At 38.9% G+C, this 26,857-nt stretch overlaps 1 protein-coding gene across 2 annotated transcripts in view; it reads right to left on the bottom strand.

Moving 5' to 3' along the window:
- Window positions 1-3,983: 3,983 nt before the first annotated feature.
- Window positions 3,984-26,857, bottom strand: part of LOC149313897 (histamine N-methyltransferase-like) — a 38,105-nt gene continuing 15,231 nt past the window's right edge. For both annotated transcript variants that reach the window (XM_089523320.1, XM_089523319.1), the window contains exons 4-7: window positions 22,868-22,975; window positions 19,608-19,738; window positions 15,658-15,751; window positions 3,984-6,907 (exon numbers count right to left, since the gene is read on the bottom strand). In XM_089523320.1, coding sequence (XP_089379446.1) covers window positions 6,552-6,907; window positions 15,658-15,751; window positions 19,608-19,738; window positions 22,868-22,975 — 689 coding nt within the window. In that variant the 3' untranslated portion in view covers window positions 3,984-6,551. The remainder of the gene's footprint in view (window positions 6,908-15,657; window positions 15,752-19,607; window positions 19,739-22,867; window positions 22,976-26,857) is intronic.

Consider the following 26,857-nt stretch of genomic DNA (forward strand, 5'->3'; position numbering starts at 1 on the left):
CAAGACCTTGTAAGCCAAATTTCAGCAGCCTGCAGATTTTTTATGGTTGAGTTATAACTCACTGAAAAACAGGGGTTTAAAATGGAAGGGCTGACAAAACTTTAAACTACAGCATTGCAAATGGCACCACAATAATTTATAATCTACAGGCAGCTCTTGGGTTTATTATCACAATGACAAATGCACTGTCATTGTTAATAGGATATTTCCCAGCAAGGACTTCTTGTTATGCAAGCCAGGTTCAGTATGTCATGCAGCATGATAGCAATAAAGCCTACAAGAATTGGTAATGAACTTCAATTACTAATAGATTATGGTTAATGGGAAATATGTGCAGTAAAGATATGGGTTTTTATATGCGCCTTCTGCTACTCTACAAGGCAAAGATTTATGCTACAATTTATGTTAACATGCTCCACACTGGGGGGGGGGGGGGGAGAAAGCAGAACTCTAAGTTGGTGAAAAGCAGCTTCATCCATAACAAATATTTAAGATAATTGTGGCACATCATGCAAATGAAGATGTAAAATTAGATATTAATCCTTTTCATTTGAACATTTTTACTTTTATTAAAAATAAAGACTCTGTCCTACAGCTTAGTGATCTTAAAAGATTGTGTGTGTGTCTGTGTGTGTATTCTCATCCCAACCTGCCAACATAAAATGAATGCTGCTATTACAAAAAAGAAAGAAAGAAAGGGAAAGACAAAGTGATGAAAGCATTTGAAATGTCAGTTAATTTGTTCAATTGGCTGGTTGTAACTATACAGCAGAAGAATAGATTTTATACATCAAAGTTTAGGATGATGAACTTAATGATCCCCTATGAAAGAGAGCTAGTCTGGAGATAAAGGTACTTGGTACAACTGGGGACTCTAAGTCTTCTTAAATGGTTGTAGAATTATTAATTTAGGAACAGGGCTGCCCCAGACGTTTGGCTGCCTGAGGCTTGTATCAAAATCAAATTATCTAGTAGCTGAATCTTTATTTTGGTATTGGTGGTAGAGGAGTGTCCACCACCAAATGGAACACATGAAAAAGTAAATAGTCAAAGGGATATACTGTACAATAGAACAGACTCTGTGGGATATACAGTGAACCCTTGTTATATGCTGGGATTTGGTTCCAAGATCCCTTGTGTATAACAAAATCCATGGATACTCAAATCCCATTAAATATAACGACATAGCAAAATTGTGTCCCTTATTAAAAAAATGGAAAATCAAGGTTTGATATTTGAAATTTATACTTTTTTAAAACATTTTCAAACCATGGATGCTTGAATCTGTGTATAAAAAATCCGTGTATATCTCTGTTGTCCAAAATAAAGGTATAGCTGGAGGTTATCCATCCATTCCATCCCAAACAATATGATGCCTTAAGCACTTGCCTCATTCTGCCAACAGGTAGGACTGAGACACTTAGGAAGCCAAAGGAGTTATTAATTGTACTTGAGCAGTTCTGCACAGGATCTAAATGTTCATGAGTCAGAGTTACAACACATTTACAGATCTAGAAATAAATTAAAAATTTATTTATTTATATTTATTTCAAGGATTTATATCCCACCTTTCTCTCAGAGTGGGAATAATTTAATATATTTAAAACAAATATTTCACTTTTGCTCACACATGTCTCCTAGCTAATGCAGACTCTTAAACACCACTCATTGGTGGGTTACAAACCGCCGCTTTGCGGCGGTCTCCCGTTGCTGCTGTTTGCTCCGCAAGGGAGCCGCAGCAGCCAAACCGTGCGACTCCTTCGCGGAGCAAAAAAGAAGCTCCAAAATGGAGCTTCTTCCTGCGGTGCGGTTATGACGCCGCGAGGTGTCAATGGTGCACTAGCGACATCATAAGCGCCGTGCGACGTGTGGACGCACAGCGTCCACTACGTCAATATGGCGGCGGCCGTGTGGAACGGCCACCGCCATTTGTTACAGACAGAGTCCGTAACAAGAGTAGGGGCGTCTAGAAGAGACGCCCCCTTTTTAAACTGGGACATCCTGAGGACGTCCCAAATGGCAGTATGTAACCCGCCACAATCTCCTAAACCTAACTAAGGGCTTGTCTACACCAATCAGAATACTCTGGGATACTCCCTGCAGCTACCAGATTCCCCCCGTTACCTCCACACTCCAGAGTGACATGGGGTAACTGTCTACGCACATTTCCTGGTGTGTCACCCAAGGTGCCCAGTGTTGATTACATGGCTGGGTGCCTCATTGGGACCTTAGGGGGAGTAACTCTTGGCAGTAGTGCCAGGTGGCACAGTGGTGCCTGTGTAAACATCCAGTGTCACTGCAGAGTGCTCCAGATATTCCTGCAAAATCTGGAATAAAAGGTAAATTGTTTTACTCTGATCTACGCAGGGATAACGTGGATTCAGTATGGAATTAGCCATCCTTTGTGAAGACAGATCACATTCAAACCAGAGATTTGACTCTGTCAGGTTATAGTGAGGGTGGTGGGAAACCTGTGTAGTTGGTGCATGTAAACATATCCTAACTCTCTCAACCCAAATTCTCCATTCACTCATTCTTTCACTCTCTGTTTAACTATAACAATTGTATTTATCAAAAGTAATTCATCATGAGTCATTCATCCCCCTAGATATTCCAACAACTGCCATTTCCTCCCTCTTTCCCACCAGCTCCTTACCTTATTACCACCATATCTAATATGTAAAACAACATTTCCATTAAAAGTCTGTGACACTGCAGCTTGCAATTTTTGAAAAGAAAGATGAGAAAATTGTGAGTTGAGGTGACAGGGTTTCCTTCATTGGGATAACATATTTGCTGCTTTGTAAGAGTGTCTGCATGCCCCAGGTAGCAATAGCAAGTATATTTCTATACTGCTTACCAGTGCATTTAAGCACTCCCTAAGAGGTTTACAACTGTAAGCTAATTGCCCCCAACAATCTGGGTTGTCATTTTAGCAAACACGGAAGGATGCAAGCCTGAGCCCTTCGCTGGTATTGAACTCACAGCCTTGTGGTTTGTGAGTGAGTGGCTGCAGTACAGGCACTTAATCACTGTGCCACCAGGTATTAATTTTGAGAATTTTCAGAAATTCAGACATCTTCACAAGCATCCTATTAGCAATGACAATGCATTCAAATGAGGTTTAAAAATTCATAATGTGACAAAACGTAAAGCTGACCACTTTGTCATCCAAAGTCTTTAGAGTGCTTGTCTTATCTAGCTTTGAATCAGTCATGTTTGTTGTGCTGAACTGGAGTTAACCTCTTCTTTTTGTCTGACAGGTTCCCCAGCTTTAACAGCTATATGGCATGGAGTTATAATGTGATTCTCCCCCTACTGAAAAAAACTCTTTGTGTACAATCTGACCATCAGAGATACTTGAAATTTTCATTTGGTCCATTTCTTTAAATAACAGCTTGTCAAAATTTCCAAACACCTCATTACGTTTTATGGAAAGAACCTGATGTTTTTTATATTTTTAAAAAAATCAATGGAGTGGAGGGGAAAAAAAAAGCAAAAAATGACATATTTGTCCATTCCTACTCACATATATATAAATGCTGTCTTACAGTGATGCTTTAAATCTCTCTTGAGCCGTTTCATCCAAAGAAGACAAAACCTAGTAGTCCTGCTGAATAGTTAAACTGTGGGTTGAATCCAATCCTGCTTTCAGTGTACACATCTATCATAATCCTATGAAAAGTCTTGTAAATGTGTTACTTTTTGATATTTGGTGCAGCAAAGTTGTCAACTCCAGAAATCATCTGACAAAAATAAATGTGTCAGCTGCTTATGTTAATGTATTTTCCAAAGATTTTAAGGGATGAATTGCCCAAGCACAACTCCATCCTGCACCTTTGAGCAGGCCTTATCGCATCCCACAGAGTTCATAACTTTCTGCTACCTTTTAAAATAAATAAATAAATGCCTTCTGAAAGGTTAGAGCTGGTCATGTTCATTGTTGTGTAATACAGCAGAAGGAACAGCAAAGGCTCCTGGAAAACAGGTAGTTTTTATTTTAGCACTAAATTGTGGATTGTGTCTGTTAACAATACTACATTACAAAATTCAACACATTCAAGGCAAAAATGTGGCCCATACCTTTTAAATTGCACATTGTTCTGAAGCACATATAAGCTTGCTCACACGTTAATCCGCTTCTTCCTACATTTGGGAAGCTGACAGGAAGCACTAATGTCATTTTGCCTGTGCAAAAACTGTGAATGTCATTGCCAAGGGATCATCTTAAATCACATCCTTTTGCTATACACTGATCTGAACAACACATGTTTCATTTTGAGGAATGGAGTAGATGAGCCATAGCTTTAACTACCCTACATTAGTCAATCAAGTGACTATACAGAAGCCATCATCCTGTCTTCTCTCTCTCTCTCTCTCTTTCTATCTTTGGAAAGATTTTACATCATGGGCAAAATAAAACATGCAAATCTTGATTACTGACACAACAAAGCAGGGAGACAGTGAAATGGGAGGCATCTGCCTTTTCCCTGTATCTACACTCCTCACTAGAGAACATGGTTAAGTGAATAAGGGCTAAAGATGAGAAATAGTAGTTTATAATGCAGACTAGTTTCATATTGTGCTAAATCTAAAGTTGGTGTAATACCAGCACAATACTCTCCCCCCATCCCTCTGCCATAAGAGTTCTCAATGCCACACGATATCTGACTCACGAGAGTTTCCCTCAGGTTTTTTGTGTTCATGGGAGGTAGGCTTCTGTGGAAAGAAAAGATCACTCCTCCCCTCCTGATTCTGTTGAAGTCCGGAATGAGATTTAGACCATTATCAACAGCTTGGAATGTTACTATTGAAAAGTATTTTGTTATATGATACACCATGAAACTCTCACAAAAGGAATGTATTGCCAACAAATAACTCATTCCATTGCTCTGTTGCTTTTTTTGGTTCTTTTTTTATCCAATGTTGTGTCTTCATGAGATAGATGCTCTTCTTCCTTCCTATTACTCTTTCCATAATAAATTCATTTTCTTTACTTTTTTGTTGTTGTTTTTTAAAAAAAATACTTCAAAGAGAATGGGATAATGTGAAAAGCGCCACTTCCAAATACCTCTACTAATGCCTTTTAAAAGTAACTTAAACAAAATACCTACAAAATGTTATTCATTAAAACAATATACATGTTATTCCCATTCACTTCATTACTTTTGAAACATGAGATTGTGGCATCCTTGTTTAAAAAGCTCATTACAGATAATTGCATCACTCTGTTACTTCCAACAATCATATTATCCAGTGTTATGTCCTTATGGCAGGGGTAGGCAACCTGCGGCCCGCGGGCCGGATGCGGCCCGGCAAGGCCTTGGGACTGGCCCCAGCTCGGTCCTGCCGCCGATTGCCAGCGGGGCCTTTGGCCTCTTGTGCGCAGGGGCAATTGTCTATAGAAGCCTCAGAAACATGCATTTATATTAACATTTTTTAAAAATCAGCAAATTTTTTCACGTGTCCTCCATTTTTTTTTTTTAAAAAAGTGTCCTCCATTTAAAAATTTTGTCCTACATTTCTCCTGGTTTATTTATTTATTTAAATTTTTAAAAAAAATATTTAATTATTTATTTTTTGGCTTCGGCCCCCCAGTTGTCTGAGGGACAGCAACCCGGCCACCGGCTCAAAAAGATTGCCTACCCCTGCCTTATGGTATGTTCTTTTTCTTTCCTGTTGTTTTCCTATTCATGGTCTTAAAACATTGAAGCTTCAATGGGCAGAATTTACAAGAAATAACCAAAGGAATGGGTTAAGCCATACCAGGATCAACTAGCTGAATTGATGTTTATTATATTACAGAACAATACCTTGTTCCTCTCCTGTGAGTGTCCCTTTCTGTGAACTTCCAAGATAGAAAATGTCACCTCCATATGAAATGTCACCTACCACTGAAGGGCAGGGCATGCAAATTGGCACATAATTACATTGTTCTGTTCAGGAGGAGGGAAAAAGCTCTTTTTTCTAGTATAACCACATTGCAACACTTTTCTTTATAAACATAGAACCATTTTAAAGTTCTTCAATGGTGCAATAGTCTGTCATGCCATCTAAGTCTACTCCAGCCCTGACAGAAGAATTCTAGATATGTAAATATAACTTATATGCCACACAAGTGGATCTAAATATTTCACCTTTTGAAATCTTTTTGCTGCTATGATACTAGCAGAGCTTAGAAATCATAGGGACCACTAAAGCAGCCAAAAGGGATTCTTCTTTTCAAGGTTGTTATAGCACCTTTTTCATCAATCAGAGACATGTAGACTTGTGATTTTTCAAGTTTTGATTAATGATCTTCCACACGATATCCAGCTCAAGAGACAATGCACAGGGATAAAGGCAATGTGTGACTCAGCAAGTTATGAATGCATCTGTTAGTAAGCCACTAACACATAATATTTTGAATACATAGCAATGCTTTTAAGCAATGATTAGAAGCCAGAAATGGTTCTATCCTATGCACAGATATTCCTATTAAGATATTTAACCGGTTATCCAATCATTCATTTTGTTAACTGGTTATCCTGGAGAAATCCAGATAACCTAGTTTAGGATTCAATCACAATTGCGCTCAGGTTGTTATTAAATAAATACTTATCACCTTTCTTTTCACTATATTCAAGCTTTTTGAGATCATCAACAATTTCATTTTTTAGGTCAAGAGGGGCTGTTTTACTAAAATTATAAGTTTCAGTCAAAAAATCAAGCAACAACTCCCCTTTTTTGTTTCCTTCAGTAAAGCAATCTGTTATGTCCATATGGGATGGAAGCTCATAGGACTGGTACTTCAGCCCAGCTCCATCAAGTATCTCTTCAATGTCAGCAGAGGAAACATACAAGCAAAGATCATTCAGAGGTAAACGAGAGCCGTATTTCTTCCAAAGCCTGGCCCAGCCACTACATCCTGCAGGATAAATCACAAAGAAAGGTTAAATAATGCTTTCCTCCTCCTCCCCTCTTCCTCCTCCTTCCAGTATCATCACTATCACCTATGTACATAGTGCTTTAAAAAATTAGTTGTTTCGTAAATCCCTTCCCAAGTGCTCTCCAGTATAAAACCAAACATAGAGGTTGGATGTAGGAATGTGAAGAAAGCTCATCACTGTTCATTAAACATATGGGATTTTGAATCAACTTTTTTATGAGCTGTGAAATTTGGCACCGGCTTGATCAGGGTATGAGAATTATCATTTTACTTCATATGTGATTGAAGTGATGGGGCGAGAACTTCAAAGGAAAATACGATGGGCAGGGTTACATACTTTATGTAAACAACCATTCAGACAGGGTCTTAACACCCAGGAGTGTTGTTATTAATTCTGCATTCAAAAAAAAACAACAAGATCTGTTTGGTTTAAAGTTTATTTACTGATAATCAACTTTCCAACATTTTCAAAGGGCTGAGTAATGTCATACAGATCTTTCAGATCTCGGCCTCAGCTAGTGTTGATAGAGAGATCAGTTGATACAGTGGTCAGTGCAGCCCTTTGAAAATTTAGGGCAAAGATCATAATTTTTCTGGATCCTTTTATATTCCATCCTATTCCCACAACTGTGTAAATATGCTTTATACCTGAGCATTTACTATCATTCTGTACTGTATTTGGGTTTATATCCATAAAGCTCATGTGAAAACAAAAGCCAGTTAGTCTTAAAGGTGCTGCCACATTTTATTTTTTCCCTCTTCTTTCCTTCCTCCATTTCATGCTGCAAGAGACTAACATGGCTATTTCTTTGAAAACTATCTTGCCACAGGCACTTAGGCAATGACATTTCCATAGCACAGAAAAAGAAAACAGAGTTCCCTCAGTCACGGAAGGGACAGCATGTTTACTTGGAGTGCATGAGTGTGCAAAAAGCTTTTGTAAAAAAAAAAAAAAAAAACCCTCTTCTCCCCCTCCCTGGTTTAGTCAAGAGCCTCTGATTTTACCAGAGATTATAGACTTTAGTTTAACTCTCTTCCGTTTTTGATTCCACATTCAAATCCGCAATCAAATCAAAAGTCAATATCAGGAGATGGTATTCCAGGATAATTATGTCAATAGGCCTTCAGATTTGATTCTTCCCTGGGATATCATCAAGATGGGGAGAGGGGGGTGTCTTATGAATGCCAGTCATTCCTGGATCACATAGGAACAGGGAGGGCACTGTTTATGAGGGGTGGTGGGAGACACTGTATCCTCAAGATGCAATTCTATGCTCACAGTTCTATGCCAGGGTCCAAGTCTATGTCAGGAGTAATCTCAATTCATCATAGTGGGATTCACTTCAGAGTAAACATACACTGGACTGTGCTGAACGACTTAGAACTTTTGCCTTTTGAGGTTTTTACCAATGCTTGAGACAGTAGTTTTTCAGAGACCCTTTCTTATAACACTGAATAGCACTGGGATATGTCAATTTTTGTCTTGATTAATTCTGAAAAATGTAAGGTTTTTGTTTTGTTTTTTAAACCCTATCTGAGTTATAGGAAAATAATTCCATCTGTGTCTCAGGAAATGGGCAAATATGAGCACAGCCAAAAATACTAAAGGGGGAGGGGGGAAGAGCCTTGGATCAGGCCAATAGTGCCTCTTATCCAACATTGCCCACTCAGCCCTGACTAGCAGAGGTTATTCACAGTTGCAAACAGCCCCCCACCCCACCCCCAGAGACTAGGAATGGATAGAAATTGCATAATAGTCTCAATGACAGTATCATTTTCAAACCTCAAGAGACATGTAATGAGAAAATGTACAACTAGCAATGGGCATCACACATTTGTGAGGTGTGCAGGAGGAGGGAGAGGAGTAGTTCTGAGAAATAAGTGTGCACAAGGCAGTGCAAACATTTTAAAAATGAGAATGGCTTAATATGCACAAAAGGGAAAAATACGAAGAAACATACTTTACACAGTAGGAAGTTGTGTAAAATAGATAAATTGTATAAAGAAATGCACAAATTACGGGGAAATGTGTTTTTAAGTATTTCACAAATATAAATGAGAGAGAAAAACACATCTTAGAGTCCAATATGAAGTAACAAATCAAGAAGATTATAGGGTATCAAAGAAGCTGAAAAACAGGTAGGATTGATCCACCAGTCATAGGAGATTACCACACTGCCTCTCCTCCCAGCCTCAGCGTGGACTGAAACTTTTGAAAAAAATTAAAAAGTGAGTGTTATTGCACATGTCCATGCCCAGTCCAGAGGCATTGTGTACCCAATCATGTTATCCCATACTTGATCCGTACTTCTCCTGTACGCAATGCAATGCCTCCAGACTGGGCATAGAGGTGTGCGATAACACCCATTTTAAAAAAGTTTTCAAAAGTTTCAGTCCACACTGAGGCTGGGAGGAAAGGCAGTGTGACAATCTCCTTAATATTAAAGATTATTTGCATATGCCAATATAGTCTGTTTTAATTAGTAACTTGTCTGTTATGGGGGAGGTGCTGAATCACAAAGCAGGAATTGTATGCATACAGAAACATTCTGATGTTATAGCTGCCAATTATGTATGGCTTAAGCCTGTTATTTTGTCAGAATATCTTCTGTATGTTTCCTAAGAAGTGAATATCCTTTGTACAAATATGCTCAGAATTACAGCATCAGGATCAAACTAAATGATAAGTTTTGCAAGATTTTTGCACAGATGCTCCTCCAAGTAGTGGCAGACATCTCTTTGTCATACCATATGATTTTCCTTCAGCTACAGATCTAACATCTAGGATGTTTGGTTTTGTGATAAGTCATCAGAAGGTAAAAAGGGGTTCAATTAAGTCTGACTCTTGAGAAACTCTTTCTAGCAAATCCCACTATAGGAGGAGAATGGGTTAACCAAAGGGAATACAGTCAGCCCTTCTTATACACTGATTTTTTTATACATGGATTCAAGCATCCACAGTTTGAAATTGTTCAAAAAAGTATAAATTTCAAATATCAAACCTTGATTTTCCATTTTTTTATAAGATACACCATTTTGCTATGTCATTATATTTAATGGGACTTGAGCATCCACGGATTTTGTTATCCACGGGGGATCTTGGAACCAAACCCCAGTGTATAAAAAGGGTCCACTGTATGTATTTCTTTTTAACATCTAGTTTTACCATCAGTCACGACTAATTAAAATGGGTTTAATTGCTATAAGTTTTAGTCAAGACTAAAGGTTTAGTAACTTGCTGAAATACATTCAAAAGTGCTGAAATACAGAAGTGCCCACTGCCTAGTCATATCACTGAGCCACAAGAAATGGCAGCCAACTGACAAGTACTGTATACTGATTTAAGGCACGCAGGAAAGAAGCAAGTAACCCAATGTACCACCGAGCTTTGGTTTCTTTTCTGAGACATTCTCAGATAAGGGATATCTATTATGTTCTGAGTCTCTGTGAAGTTTCTAGCTTAAGGAATGTCTCAAAAAATAAGGAACATGTGGCAACCTTGGGTTGGTCAGTCTGCATCCCACTGTGACATGGGAAAGATCCTTGTAAAAATCTGCTAAAGGCTAGCATAAGGTACACAGATAAGATCCTGCAGAGAGTCAAAGAAAATATTAACAGAAGCAGTGGGAAGCTAATCCATTTACTTGGTACCCTTGGTGGCATGATTCAGCATTTCTGATGTGAATCATTTACAAAAAGCCGAAGCCACTAGCCCCAATGGGTAGCACAGCAATACATTCAAGACTAATGAGGGCTTGCTGAAAGGTATGACTGCAAATCCCCATTGCTAATAAAGCCATTTGCCTGCCTTTGGGGGGAAAGCTGTATATTTTTAAACAGTTTCTTTTTCTGAAACATAAACACTCCAGCGGTTCCGAATGGATGCCGCACAACAAATTGGTGCATATTCTCCTCTCCCCACCTGGTGGAAAATGAATGCAAAGCACTAATTGCAGGCAATGTGCTGGTGTCAGTGTTCTGTGACTCAGTGTCATTTCTGAACGGAGCAATTATACACTACCTGACTGGCACATTATTATAATCACTCCCCGCAGATGCAACATATGGCACTACTTTTGTTTTCCATGATTTTGTTGTGAACTGAGTGTGGGGAGGAGGTTATCTTAACAACAACACTATGTAGCTCTTCACAGTTGCTCCCAGTCGCATTGACAACCAGAATGCAGGAGGATCTGAGCCATTGTCCACTTTTCATATCTGGCTTCCTACTTTCTGCCTCTACTCCCATGTTATCATTAATCCCCCCTTTTATTTTATTTTGGAAATTACTTTGAATGCAAACCCACCCAGACAAGCTCCACTGACTAGAACAGGTGCTTCAGAAGGGCAACAGGACTTTGACAGAGAATATTGTTTTCATTTATTACTTATGAGGGAGTGTTATATCAGAGATTGCTTCTTTTGTTTCTTGTCTATTTCATTCGGTTTAGTACTTTTATTCTCCTAACTGTTTCCTCCCCCTTAGCCCTCTTCTTGCTTTGATAGCTTCTGAACTCACTCCTGTCTTTGTCTATCATTGCTTTTCTGGATTATTGCTAGTTGTGGGTCACAAAATCTTCTTGCTGCTTCCTTCATCCAAACTTACCTAGGCAAGGGATTTGGGACAGACAAGGTTCACAATCAGAACTCAAGCTGAGGAACTCCTTAATACCAATAGGCAGTGCCACATTCATATGCATGTTGGTGTTTAACTGACTTGCAGTTTCTATTCTGTATTGCGGTTTCAGATATCCACATACCCCATGCAATTCCAGCTTTTATATATAAAATGGCAGCAAGGGAGGATAGATAGTGTCAGGAGCACAGAGCCTGATTTGGAATGAAAGACAAATTGCAGCTATGTATTCTAGGATTGTGTTTTCATTTTTAAAATTCTCTTATTTTGACTGAAAACAATCTAAATCGGTCTGTAGTCAGTTTGCCCAGCACTGGCATGTTTGGTTGTTTGTTTGTTTCAAGACATTCTTGGAAATTACAATTGGAAAGTTCAAATTCATTTTGCAACTGGTTTGAACTTACAGTTTGTGCCTGGATGTGTATGTGTGCCTGAGCTTTCAAGTCACCTGTTGACTTATGGTGATCCCATGAATTTCATAGACTTTTCTTAGGCAAGGAATCCTCAGAGGTGGTTTTGCAGTCCCTTCCTCTGAAACAGAGCCTACAGCACCTAATATTTGTTGGTGATCTCATACAAATACTAACCAGAGCTTGTGGCATCACCAAGAGGGTGTGTGTGGACCTCACCAGGTGACATCCTAAAGGGGGGTGACACCACCGCTCCTCAAACACCTAAATGTTGGCAGAAACAGACCATGGCATTCATTTGCTTCCCTTTAAAATGCTCCAGATTTTTTTACATTAAAATTTCAAATTTCAAAATTTTAATTTTTTAAAAAAATGATTTTTGAAATGTTTATTCTTTTAAAATTTTCTCTAACAACATCACATTTTAACCTTCACTGTGTATATATACATACATTTAGGTTGTGCATATGTTATTGTAATTTGAAGATATAATTTTAATTTTATTAGTTGTTTATCTCAGAACTATTGGCATTACATTCAGTAGTATATGGGAATTACGATTTACGAGTGACATTGGTACAAAACAGGATTACTAAGAATTCTATATGGTGAGAAATGAGAGGAGGTCAAGGGGGGTGGTGACACCATGAGTTACCACACCGGGTGACACCAACCCTAGTGACGCCACTCACCAGAGCTGACCCTGTTTAGTTTTCCAAGATCAGACAGGATTTGGTGCCTGGATATCTGTATCCAAATGCTATTAAACAGAAAAATTAAGCCTAATTTCACCTCATAATCTGAAGAATGTGCTCTGTTTAGCTCTGTTTTCATTAAGATATGCCAGCTTTCATTGTATAAAGATATGAGGGACAGTGGTTCCAAAGATGGACAAGAAATGTGAGACCAAAGACATTGTCACCATGCACAGTGTGAGGAGCTATGTTTCTAGAGTGAATCATCTATATTCATCTAGAAATATGCCACTGAGCCATTCACAATTGTACTTCGTCCTTAGGGTCCTTTGTATTTGGTCCTAAGGTAGCCACCTTATAAAATGGTGTGGGAAATATGAAGCCTTCCAGTGAACTGTCAAAATAACAATTTGTAAGCTGCTCAGAGGATCATATTGGCTGAAAGGCAGGATATAAACACTCCATATACACACATGCATGCATGCATATATACATGAATGCATACATAAGTCCTATTATATCTCTCCAATTACTGTGCTAACTAGGGGTGATAGGAGTTCTGGTCCAGCAGGTTCTGGAGGGCCACCCATGAGTTGGATGTTTATGGTAGGTTTGAATCTAAAATTAATAAACCTGTCCCTCTCTTTGATCTCTGCTCTCATCTATGTGAACCTGATTTTCCACTCTCACTAAATAACCGAGTAGTAGAACAGATTCAAGCTGTGAAATCAATGAAACCTGAGCATGTTAAACTTTGGCTGGTTGTACCCATAGGATCTGCATTATATGGCACTAATTGGGCTGCATGTAGAATGTTCAGTTTGCCTTACTCTCTCTCAGTACTGTATCAAAATGAATGCATTAATACCACTTTCTAGGTATTCCATTTTTCAGTTGACTTGATCATAACTTCCACATTCAAATGTCAAATACAAAACCATCCAAAATGACATTTTCATAGAGTCTCACAACATGAAACAAAATGGGCAGTAAACATGGGAAATGAGCCAGACAAATAGCACAACAGAGTTTCATAGTAGCTATTTGCGTAATGCCACATGCAGCCAAGTGTTTCAGTGTATGCCATTCTGAAAACTCTGTAGCAGATTAATGAATTCATTAAGGGCAATTGGACTCCCTAAACAATTCCAGGTTGTGTACCAACTACAGACATGCTTCAACTTAACACACTAGCCATTTCTACTAACCCCACAATTGTTGGGAGCCTCATCTCCAGTCTTGAATCTAGAAAAATGGTGGGGTATAGCCTTGTGGGAAAATCTGTCAGCTTTAATGAATGCACCTAGAATGTTCAAGGAACTTTCTTTTATTTATTTATTGGATTTATTCTTTGCTTTTCTCCAAAATAATGGCTTTCTGAATCAGGGGCTTGGGGAAGTAGTTCTTTTGACTTGGGTAACATAGCTCTGAGGCTAATACAAACTACATAGCTGGATGGACAACACTGGATTTGGATACTGTAGACCAAAGTAAAAGGGAACTAATTCTTCATTAATTCTTCATCAGTTTTCCAAGACACAAGTAATTTTTATCAGTTTTCTTCCTGCTGTGAGAAAGGCTTCAAAAACCACACAGTTACCAATCCCATTCACAACTGTGAAACATTTATATATAGTTGTTTTGTACCTAAAACAACATTTTCTGTCCAGGAAACAGCACAGAAAAAAGCTACAAAAATGCTGTTTTCTGTGCAAATCAACCACATGAGAATTTTGCACAGAACAAGTCTCCAATCATGGCATTTTTTGTACAAGAAGAAGGTTTCTTCACATAAATATTGCTTTCTGTGCAAAAAAATGTTGTTTTGTGAACAGAAAATGTAGTTTTATGCACAAAGCAATCATGCTTATAATTTGCACAGACTGAACCGCAAAGATTCCTATCAGTCCAGTTCTTCTTATGAGGGTTTTCAACATTCAACATTTTTGAATATTCTTTCCATTTATACAGGGTTCAGATCCAAGGTATTCCCTGTACACATTGCACATTTACTCAGTTCTGCAGCTGGAATGGAAATAGGTACTTATGTCTGAAGGACCACCATGAGATTGCAAGCTTAAACCAATTTACTGAGATGCTGACTCCATGAAACTTTGGGCTTTATTTCTGAATATTAGATTTCTTCATTGTGATTAGTTACTATTGTTGTTGTTATTGTTGTTGTTGTTATATGGATTTGTAGCCCATTTCCCCCCAAAATTACAACTCAAGGTGAACCCACAATTTAAAAGAACAATACAATTAAAGGCAAACAAAAAGTGAGCATTAAACTGGAATTCAAGTATTACAGTATTACATCACACATTAAAAGAATAAAATGCAATTGATAAAAGGCTCTCAAACCCATTCAGTTAGTACATAACTCACTTAAAAAAACTATCTGTTGTAAAAGCCTGTCTGAATAAAAAGGTTTTAGCCTGTGAACAGTAGGACAACAAGAATGGGATCATTCAGGCCTTCCTGCGAAGGGAGTTCCAGAGTCAAGGGGCAACCACTGAGAAGGCCCTCTCTCCTGTCCCCACCAACCATGCTTGCAATGGTGGTGTGACTGAAAGAACAGCCTCTACTGATGATCTCAGAACCCAGGTTGACTCATACAGAGAGATATGATCTGCTAGATAGCCTGGACCTGAGACATATAGGGCTTCATAGGTTGTAACCAATACTTTGAATTGCTATTCAAAGTATTATGTATGATATTAATGTATATGTTCCTTTGAGGATCTCTTCTAGATTGAAAATTAGTATCCAGTTTTTAACTGATGACAAAAATATATATTCTTCAGTTGTGTGATACATATTGTGTAGAAGATTGGAAGAGTAGTACATAAATAGTTAAGATATTTATTAAATCAGAATACTGACCTATAATGGGAACAGACCCATTCACAGTCAATCAGAAGCTCATGCATGTCCAAACTCTCACTCCCTGCACAGCATAAATATGTAGTTTGTAGTCATCATTACCTGAAACAAGGATAATGAGGAGTTTTGCTCCAGGTTCTAAGAGGCTGTGAAAGAATTCAATTGTGGCTGGGATGTCTTTTACATAATACAGCATCTAGAAATAAGAATATTTTAATGTAAACTGGGTGTGCAAACAATATCTCCGTGTGTTTTCTAAATTTTTGTAAGAGAGAAATAATTCAAATACATACAAACTGAAAAATCTCTTTACCCATGCTTCATCCAGGTGCACCAGATAATGCAAATGACAGATTTCCATTTATCTTTCTACAGCAAAGTTTGCACACATTCTTCTTCAATAGTATGAATGTTTTCTAATCTGTCAACCCACTCAAGACAGCTAAGGCAATGTAGCAGGTACTAACTTGAATCTAATTATTTGTCTCAACTGGAATAGAGCCATTGGATTGATGAGGTTTACAAAAGTGTTGATACACCACTCAAAAATTAGGTCAATGGGGCTATTCTAGTGACAATGGCCAATGGGCTTCAGGTATGCACAGTTTTACCATTACTACTTCCAAAAGTAGTATACATGGTATAAGGTGCTGCCCCTGATTCCTATGGTTGCTGTTGTGTAGCTATAAGTCATTTACAACTAACAGCAACCCAAGGCAAACCAGTCATGGAGTCTTCTTGGAAAGATTTGTCCAGGGAGTTTTCCTTGTTTTCTTCTGAAGCTGAGAGAGTGTGATTTGCCCAAGGGCACCCAGTGGGTTTCTATGGTTGAATATGGATTTGAGCCCTGGTCTCCTGAGTTGTAGTAAACCATGTTGGCTCTCTGATTCCTTTAAAATGTCCACAGTTTTTAAGAGCTGGCATGGATTTTTTTTTCCATTCCAAAAATAACACTTACCTAGGCTGGTGGATTCATACAGCCAGTGACTGGAAGAAACATTTTGATGAGAAGTGAGAGGGTTTTCTCTAGAAGAGGTCTCCAGACAAGCCCCTGACTGAAACCCCACTCCTAGAAGGTAGCATGAAGGAAATCCCCACTAATTCCAATATGTGGTTTAAGACAGAAAAGATTTCCTTCCTAGCTTTGCTGTTCCTCCTATTTCCCTCTGTGGTAAAAATGACTGAAGAAGCTGGCTGTGGTCTCAGCTAGTGTCAAATAGGATAAAGAGTAAGAGAAAGGGTAACATTGGATCTTCGACTGAAGGGCTAGAAAGAAGAGCTCCACCCAATACATTGTCTCAACATCTATAGCGCTATATAAATAAAGCATAACCATAATAACAACAACAACATCTGATGATATGGCCACAACCCTGCAGGTCATTCCATGGAGGCCCATTAGTGAAGGTAAAGCACCTTGTTTCTCACGTCATTTCAGTTCCCCATCCATAGTTCACATAGGGTTAATCTGCACTGCACAGTTATATCAGTTTCATATGACTTTAACTGTCATGGCTCCATACTGTGAAATTTTGGAATTTGTAGTCTAGTGGAATGCTTGGAATTTCTCTGCTTAGACAGCTCTAGTGCTGTAGCTCAGAGGAATATGACAGAAATTCCAGCGCAGATAGAGTGAAAGCCATTCAGTGTCATGTACTTTGCAGTATGACCCTAAGTAATTTTTGTAAAAAAATGTCTTCCAGAAAAAAAATCATAAAGTGAACAGAAATAACAACAAAGGAATGTGTGTGTTGACTCTGAAAGAGTTTCCCCATTATTACATGCCAGCTTAATATGATAGAGTAAACTGGGTAGCTGACCCAGGACAGCAGTTTCACACATTCAAATGAAAAGGAGCAAGAGAGTCTTGTGGCATTTTAAAGACAGTTGGAAAAAACTTGTGATCAGTTGAATTCCTCTGGTACTGGAGGAAGAGAGTGGGTTTGGAATTTCCAAAGCTTCCTCCCCTTGTAGGCCTTTATGCCCCTGGAAAACTACTAGAATGGGGGGAAAGACTCTCCACATAAGATATAGCCATGTTAGTCTGTGGAATCAGTATGTAGAGAGATCTTGTAGCACCTTTGAGACTAACTGACAGAAAGAAGTTGGCAGCATGAGCTTTCATAGACTTCAGTCTATTTCCTCAGATGCATTTGGTGGAGTGGAAGCCAGGCACAAACATATATATGCCATTGGTATGTGAGAATGTTAATTCAAATGAGAAATCCTTTGTGTACGGAAATGAAGTGGCAGATCCGGGTTTAACTATGGTTGTTAGTGCACAAAGGCATTGAAAACTAGCCTTTTTGCATGGAGATGAACTGGCAGATTCACTTTTGCAATGGGACTAGCCTGTGCTGAAGAGAATAGATGAATGTAGGGCACCCCCAGGAGGATGGGGTCAGAAAGTGTTGAAGTGTGTGTAGTGAACCAGGAAACCATTGTCTTTCTTCAACCCATTGCTGAGGGACGGTGGTTTGTAGATGAACTCCAATTCTGCTGTTTCTCTTTCCAATCTACCTTTGTAGTTCTTTTGTTCAAGGACTGCTGTTTTGAGGTCTGAGACGGAATGCCCAGGGGGACTGAAATGTTCTGTCACTGGTTTTTGTGTATTCCCATTTCTAATGTCTCATTTATGTCTGCAGATGACACCAAATTAGGAGGAATAGCTAATACTCCAGAAGACAGGATCAAAATTCAAAATGACTGAATAGACTTGAAAGCTGGGCTAAAGCTAACAAAATGAAATTCAACACGGAGAAATGTAAGGTACTGCACTTAGGGCAGAAAAATAAAATGCACAGATATAGGATGGGGGACACCTGGCTGAATGAGACTACATGTGAAAGGGATCTTGGAGTCCAAGTAGACCACAAGTTGAACATGAGTCAACAGTGCGATGCGGCAGCTAAAAAGGCCAATGCAATTTTAGGCTGCATCAATAAAAGTATAGTGTCTAGATCAAGAGAAGTAACAGTGCCACTCTATTCTGCTTTGGTCATGCCTCACCTGGAATATTATGTCCAGTTTTGGGCACCACAATTCAAAAAAGACATTGAAAAACTAGAGCGTGTTCAAAGGAGGGCAACTAAAATGGTGAAGGGTCTGGAAACCATGCCCTATGAGGAACGACTGAGGGAGCTGGGGATGTTTAGCCTGGAGAAAAGAAGATTAAGAGGTGATACGATAGCCCTGTTTAAATAGTTGAAGGGGTGTCACATTGAAGAGGGAACAAGCTTGTTTTCTGCTGCTCCAGAGACTAGAACACGGAACAGTGGATGCAAACTGCAGGAAAAGAGATTCCACCTCAACATTAGGAAGAACTTCCTGACAGTAAGAGCTATTCGACAGTGGAACAAACTCCCTCGGAGTGTAGTGGAATCTCCTTCTTTAGAGGTTTTTAAACAGAGGCTGGATGGCCATCTGTTGCGGATGCTTTGATTGAGATTTCCTACATGGCAGGGGGTTGGACTGGATGGCCCTTGTGGTCTCTTCCAACTCTGTGATTCTATGATTCTTTTTATCATCTGGTGCAGGGACTGGCCTGTTTGCCCATTGTGGAGTGCTGAAGGGCATTGCTGACACAGTATGGCACAAATCTGTCTCAGCTTCAGAGGAAAGCAAAGGCAAACCTCTTCTGAACAAATTTCACCAAGAGAACTCCATGACAGGTACACCTTAGGGTTGCCATAAGTTGGAAATGGCTTGAAGGCACACAACAACAACAAAACAACAACAACAACAACCAGTTTTATGTGTCTGAAAACCCACTTTTTTATTGGGCTGTTAGATACCACTTGCATTTGTCTACCCTTTGCATTTTATATGTCTGACTTTTTTATTTACAAAAAAAGGGGGGAAAGCAAACAAGCAGAGAGAGAGAGAGAGAGAGAGATGTATATACAGAAAATTATTTTGCAAATAAACATAATAAAATACATGGGTTTATAGCAGGACTATGACGCTAAAGTACTATATAATACATGAAAAGTAATACATGAATGTAATGTCCCAACAACAGCTCAGTGGCAATACACTATTCATCCTCTTACCTGGATCATGTGAATGAAATGCCACTTCTTCATCTCTTTGCTTGCCTTCATTCGACCTTCGTATTCCAGTGAAGTCTCCTTGTGCCAAGTAAACTTTATGTTCTCAAGGCTTGATGTCTTTGCAACACGTTCTAAAATATGATAGTTTCACAGTTTATCTTGACTGCAAATATGGAATAAATTTCCATATCAAATTTTCAAGTAGCTGAAAGCCATATATTTTAAAAATATGACATTGGTGTCAGTGGTGAGACTAATCCTGAGCTGCCAGCTGTTTCTTTTCATTCTTAGCAGATTCACTCACTTTTATGGAGCAAACCAAGATGTGAAAGAAGTAAGGGCATTTTTTTCTGCACAGGTCTTATGACATTCAGAATCTGTTTCCATTTCCACTTTCTCCAATGTCTTTAAATGAGTTCAGCATGTGAAAAAATATGTTTGTTACTTTGTTTTTTATATCTACAAATTGGATTTTGGATGCCCACTTCAGATTTTAAGTAAACAGAAGAAAGATAGCATTTGATCAGTAAGATAGAATAAATATCTTAAGGTGGTTAAAATGTAGACTTAGGGACTCGACAGACGAACGGCTCCGTGACGCCCATTTTTGCCCCGCATCGTTGTCACAGCAACCAAATGGTAGGCAATGATGCGCTCCCTTTTGGGAGCAAAAAGGAGCTGCCAAAAGCAGCTTCCTCGAAGGAGCGCAATTGGCGCCCCCGATCACATCACTTCCGGCCAGTGCAGTTTGGGTGTTGCACCATGCTCACGCCATCATGGCACCACCCATGTAGATGGGGGCAAGGAATGATGGTGGCCTCCTCGTGAACTAGGGCTGCTGGGCATGTAAATGTGCAGCCTCATCTAGCCCCAGTTCGCTGCAAGGATGATTCAAAATACCCATCTGTACCAGGCCTTAATTAGAGACCAGCAGCTTGCTACAGTTTTCAAGGCCTAATTGATATGTTGCTGCAATTTTTGAATACTGTCTAGAGGGATCTATGGGTTTACCTGGCTGCCTCCTTTCCATCCAGTTCTTGTAACACCAGGGCTCACCCTCTGCTCTGCTCTGCATATACCTTCTGGTTAGAAGCAAGTAGCCTACAGTGAATGTTCCTTATCCCATCTTCCTAAGCAAGTGAGAAGGAATACTCCCCTCATTTCATCTTGATCTGAGAACAGTTCCTTTAGCTACTATTGCTGTCTTAATTTCCAGAGAGGAAACTCTGTGTATGTGTGTGTTTGAATGACAAACTGTGATAAACTGTGGTTTGTATTTAATGAATAACTTTTAATGACATCATCAGGGGCTATCCTTAGGTCTCAGATTTTGGCCCAAAAACCTCAAGGCCTGGGATGATCCTACATAAACTGGCAATCCTATGCCTATTACCTAAGCTCAGTGTGCCTCCATTTTGAAGCCTTCTGAAGGCAGCCCCCCAATCCAACGCTTCTCTCCCCCATTACCAAGTTGACAGACGATACTCACTGCCTCCGCTACCCGAAGCGCCTTGCTGAATACTGTTTTAGTGATGTTGCTGTCTTTTTGTGCAGAAAGTATTTGGAGAGAAAGAAAGAGGCCCCTCTATCATTGTTACTTTGATCCTATTTCAGTGGTGACTTCACTGTCTGAGACACATCAAGTCCTTTGGTAGCTCTAAGAACTTTGTATGCACAAAGCATTCAGAAGCCTGTGCTTTGTTATAGCACCAACTTAACAGAATGAATCAAAGTGTTACTTTCCTCAGTGCTCCGATTAGGATACATCTGGGTGAAATAAGATGAGAAATGTTCCAAGTGTGCTTATCTTTGCATTCCCTATTGGACATAGGCAACCACTTCTGAATGCTGCAGCTGTTACTCAGTCTTCTTCCATTTATCAGTCTCTAGCCTCTGTGACCACAGTTCAAATCTAATTTGCTATTTTAAACTCAGACATCATTCAGCAGTAATCCATATCATCATTGAAAATAATCTGGCTCAGTCTGTTTCTATTTAATCGCTAGACAGTCTGCAAGGAGACATCAGGGAAACGAAGAGTAGGAAAAGAAAGCTAATGCCTGTCAGTGTGGCTTCTCTATGTCAAAAAGGCAGAAGTGGGTTAACTATCAAGGAGGTTTTGAAAGCCCTGAAGACAGTATATCTCAAGCCCATTTCACATAGAACTATTTTCTTACATGGAAATGTCTCTTCTTTGCCTCATGTATACAGTTAATCACCACATCCCATTATGAACATGCATGCAAAATAGATGTGTTATTTTATCAGAACGACACAATAAATACTGTGATGTGATTGCATATGTGTGTTTATACCCATGTAGGAAGCTCAGTATCTGTAAATATTATAATCTGTATTGTCATTATTGTTTTGTAAATCATCCTGAGTCCAAGTAATGGGAAGAAAGGGAGGGAAGAAGGAGTGAATGTGCATCTCTGCTTTAGAAATAATGCAGTCTAACACCACTTTAACTGGCATCCTTAAAAAGAATCCTGGACTTTGTAATTTTGTGAGGCACCAGCACTCTTTGGCAGAGAAGGCTAAAGACCCTGTATAATTACAAATCCCAGGATTCCATAGAATGGAGCTACAACACTTAAAGTAGTGTCAAACTGAATTATTTCTACAGTGTAAATACACCCAAAGAATTAGCCCCTACAGGTTTTTTGTGGGTTTTTCGGGCTGTGTGGCCATGTTCTAGAAGAATTTCTTCCTGACGTTTCGCCAGCATCTGTGGCTGGCATCTTCAGAGAATACTGCTTTACTTCAGAAGGGATTGAATTCTTCTGGGTCACTGCCATGATGAGAACCATAGGATAGCTATGCTACATTTCAGGGTCTAGCCATGGGGTCTTTTTCTAAGACCTTGAGGATTTTTCTGACTGCCCCTTTGCAAGCTCCTTTAGGAGTGTCAATTCAGCTTTTAAATAGGTTGCAGGGAACCCCTGCAACATTTGACATGGAAGAATACCTGTTTTTCAAAACCTGATGTAGACTTCTGGGCACTTTCAGTTTTATTTGGCTCTTTTGTTGTCATTTCTGGCAATGTCAAAGTTGCAGGGGTAATGCTTTATTATGGGTTGCCCTCCCCTGCCACATTTCCTTGCAATGGAACTGTCACAAATGAATGTTCCTTAATAACATTATGCTACTATATCTTTCTAGGACAGCCCTTTGATAAAGGACAAGTGCTTTGACTTCTACTCAGTTTTAAAACACCAGAAACTACAGAAAGAAATAAGATGCAGAGTTAACTATACCTTGGTAGCATGTTATTTGTTCAGCACTTGGTTCTATTACATCATTATGAATGACAGCACCAGGATAATTAACCTGTACCTTTGTTAGAATTTGAAGATCAATTTCTCCTGGAACACAAATAAGAGAAAGAAGTGATGAGAAAGCTGCTGATAGATAGATAGATAGATAGATAGATAGATAGATAGATAGAACCATTAATCTACTTTAGATGACAACAACTTATTGCTGCATGCAAGTAGGTGGACCAGATGACTCCTACAGTCTCTTCCAGCTCTATAATTCTGTGATTTTACAAATAATATATGGCATATGAGTGAATGGTAAAGCTACATAACAACCATGTCACATCCCACTATTGACTAGGAATTTGCCCATGATCTGTCATGGCCGACCAATGGCAGCCTGTTAATAAACACTTGCTATAATGCTTGCATAACTAGGCAGATGAAACATGTGGCAGCCCTGCTGCAAGTACAGGTAATGCAAAAGTTATCAAAAATGATTCGTAATCAAGAAGAATGGCTGCAGGTGCACATTTCCCGCTGCATTGCAGTGAAGTTAGGAAGGTGCTTCTTTCACTTGATCTTAGCCAAAAGGCTGCAGCATATATGTATGTATGCATGGGGATTATATAGGATGTCATGTCCAAATAGGCATCATTATACAAGAGTGATGTGCACATTTCATTCCAGCAAGGAACTACATCCAGAAATATGCTTATTTCCTTGGCTCCCTTTTTTTAAAGTTATAATTGTTTCTCTGTTTTCCTTACAGCTAAAATTCAAAACACAAAATTATGAAATACAAAGCAATAAAAGTAAAAAAAAACCCATGTAGATAAAAATATACTAAAAGTCATTTTTAAAAACTCAGCATATCTATAGTTTTAACAAAAATGAAAATTATCCATTAAGAAGCAAAGATTAACCACCCACTAAGCAAAGCTCTTGCCTTTTGAAATTTGAAAGGTCATCAGCAGAAGGACAATAAGGTAGTCAATCACTCCCCCCTAGGTGGGGATTTCCTGAGCCTGGGACCAATCATCCAGAATGTTCTCCTTACTTTCCTAAAATAAATGTCTATGTAGCAGGACTGAGAGAAGGCCATGGGTTCATATAGGATGACATAATTCTTTAGATAGTCTGAAACTAAGCTCAATAGGGCCTTATAGGTCATAGGCATAACTCTGAATTCTGCCTTGAATCCTACTGCCAGCTAGTGGAGCTGTTGTCACATAGGACTGGTCTCTGTGACCAATCCAAGTTAATAGTCTGGCTGCAATTCTTTGGACCAGTTGAAGTTTCCAAACATCCTTCAAGGAGAGCTAATCCTTCCTAATGCTCATACGCTACACTATAGAAAAGTGGTTAACAGTGACTAAGACTACCATGTATAAGGAAATGACCCTGAGAAGACAAAGGAAGGCCTGAAATGTGCCTTTATTAGATCCCTTTGGGTGCTTGACAAAGATGAAATTATAGTATCGAAAACTCTGCCAGTGGCTTTAAAGAAAGACAACTTGGACAGAGGAAAAGTGTGGACCTCTCTTCTCCAACATAAATGGGAACTTGGGTCCAAATCACACGGTAGAAACAATCCAGTTTGAGCCCTCTTTAACTGCCCTGGCTCAGTGCTAGGGAATCCCGGGAAGTATAGTTTATTGTGACACCAGAGCTCTCTGACAGAGAAGGCTAAATGTCTCACAAACACTACACTTCCCAGAATTCCCTAGCATTGAGCCTGGGAAGTTACAGCAGCCTCAAACTGGATTATTTCTGCAGTGTATTTTGGACCTTGGTTAACAAAAATGGGCTGTTGTTCTGCAGAAAGGACTCTAGGAAAGCCTCAAGGGCTGTAATGAAGTAATTTCAGCTAGCAACTTCACAAAGTGATTTTTAGCAAACAAAATGATTCGGTAATCAAAAAGATTTCAGTGAGCAAAATGATCTTCAGCAGTGAAGTGATTTCAGTGAGAAAGCAAGCTGAAATGATAGGTAATGGAAGCCTTGGATTTATTTATTTTTTAAAGAATATATATTTCTGAACAAAAGAGACAAAGCAAGCAAAAAGAAGACACTTGGTTAGGACAGAAATCAATCTTAAAGCAGACAAAGGCGGCATACAGAGCGAACAATAGTTTCATCAGGGATGCTTTTTTCTGCCTAAATCTAATCAAGGCATGATCATCATGTAGTATCCACTGTATCTGTACGATGTGAAACCTTTACTAGCTATGGGGCAATGTGGTGTATCCTATGGCATATGCAACTCTTTCATACCTATCTGTTGATTTATGGTCATCAAGTATGCTTCAATTAAGAGGAACCTTCTGATAGTGGTGGCTACATAGTGTTATATTGCCAGACACTCCGTTTGCATTATGTGACCTGATGCTCATTATCTATGAGGGTTGCACTTGTTCCATTTGGTCTTGAGAATGGGTGGATCCCTGTTTCTCTTGTGGTACCACTGTCAGCTGTCAATGATAAGCTGCAATGAACAGCTCTTAAACCTCTTGCTGTGAGCGGATGAGAGTGCTATTTCAGTTTAATATTTATAAGACTTCACCAACAGTCATAAAATTCTTCATGTTCACCTGAAATAATCTGAAACTAAAACAATATAATTGTGGTAGAAACCAAAAAGGATGCCTTCATTCACCTTAAAAGTTCCTAACTCTTTGAACTCTGTATTTGGATCCATGTATTTTAGCACTAAATTAGGATTGTACCTCTTGTTTTCTGAGTTTCATCATCTACTATTTATATAGCAGGCCTACACAACACGATGTGATACTGTTCTGTTTTGAGTGCAAGCTATCTGTACCCCAGGGACAAAATGATTTCTTAAGATGGAACTTATGCCACCACCTTCCCATTTAGAATGGATGAGATCCGGGAAAAGACTAGGATATTACTTCAAAACATTTTGAAAGAAATCCTTGTACCTGTACATGTTTCCTTTATATCAAATGTGATACACACCTGTTTTGTTTTTTGGTTGTGTCTATTCAGGTACCTTGTTGGAGGCAAATTGAATATCAGATAATATCAGGTCTATTTTGGTCTATTGACAAAGTTTTTTCTATATCGACATACCAATACTTGTCCAAACTAAGATACAGCCAAATCTAATCCTGTGAAATTGGCAATTAATATTTTTGTTGTATGCAGAATACATTTTAATGTTATTTTTTTCTCTCCATAACTTCAGAATAAACCATATATATATATATATATATATATATATATATATATCCTGTCTTGGTCCTCCAGATTGAAAGAAAAAGCATTTCACATTTCCTATGCTGAGCTGTATTTTTCACCCCTTCACAAATAAATAGCTTACCATCCTTTCATTATTTTAGAGCTACCCCTTCACCCAAACTGTTTTGTTCTGCAGTTTAATCTACAACCTTAATTGAGTTCACTTAGTTGTTTCTACTGCAAACATAGTGCTTTGGGGCATTTTAGAGCAAGAGATGTAGTAGCCTGAATTATCAACAACTTTCAATTTTAAAGTATAGGAATTATTTAAAGTCTTCAATACAATTACCTTAAAAGGGCTATCACTATGTTCACCATTAAGTTTCCAATTAAACTTTTCAAGGAAATTGATCGTTTATAGAACATTTGCTATTTTATAGCATAGTGAATGTCTTTTGTGATGGGGTGGAGGAATTGGCAGCATGAACAAGATAAGAGGTATGAACCAACAATGTTCCCTTCATGAACTGGCAATAAGACATTCTCACACAGTTTGGGGGAAATTGCTTTTTTGCATTATATATAATCCTCCAACCATGTGGCCATGGCCCACACTATCTGGGGTTACAATTTTAAAAAATGTCTCCCCCTCCCTGGTCTCTATTGGTATTGTATTAGGATTTGTAGCCATTTATAGTCAGACAGCAGCATTCCTTACAACCTGTTCCCTTTGTCTTAACAACACCTGCCACTGATAAACCAATTAAACTGATCGGAAGACAG

This window comes from Sceloporus occidentalis, unplaced genomic scaffold (assembly GCF_023333645.1).
Source record: "Sceloporus occidentalis isolate IW3139 unplaced genomic scaffold, rSceOcc1.0.p SCAF_4, whole genome shotgun sequence".
Taxonomy (NCBI): domain Eukaryota; kingdom Metazoa; phylum Chordata; class Lepidosauria; order Squamata; family Phrynosomatidae; genus Sceloporus; species Sceloporus occidentalis.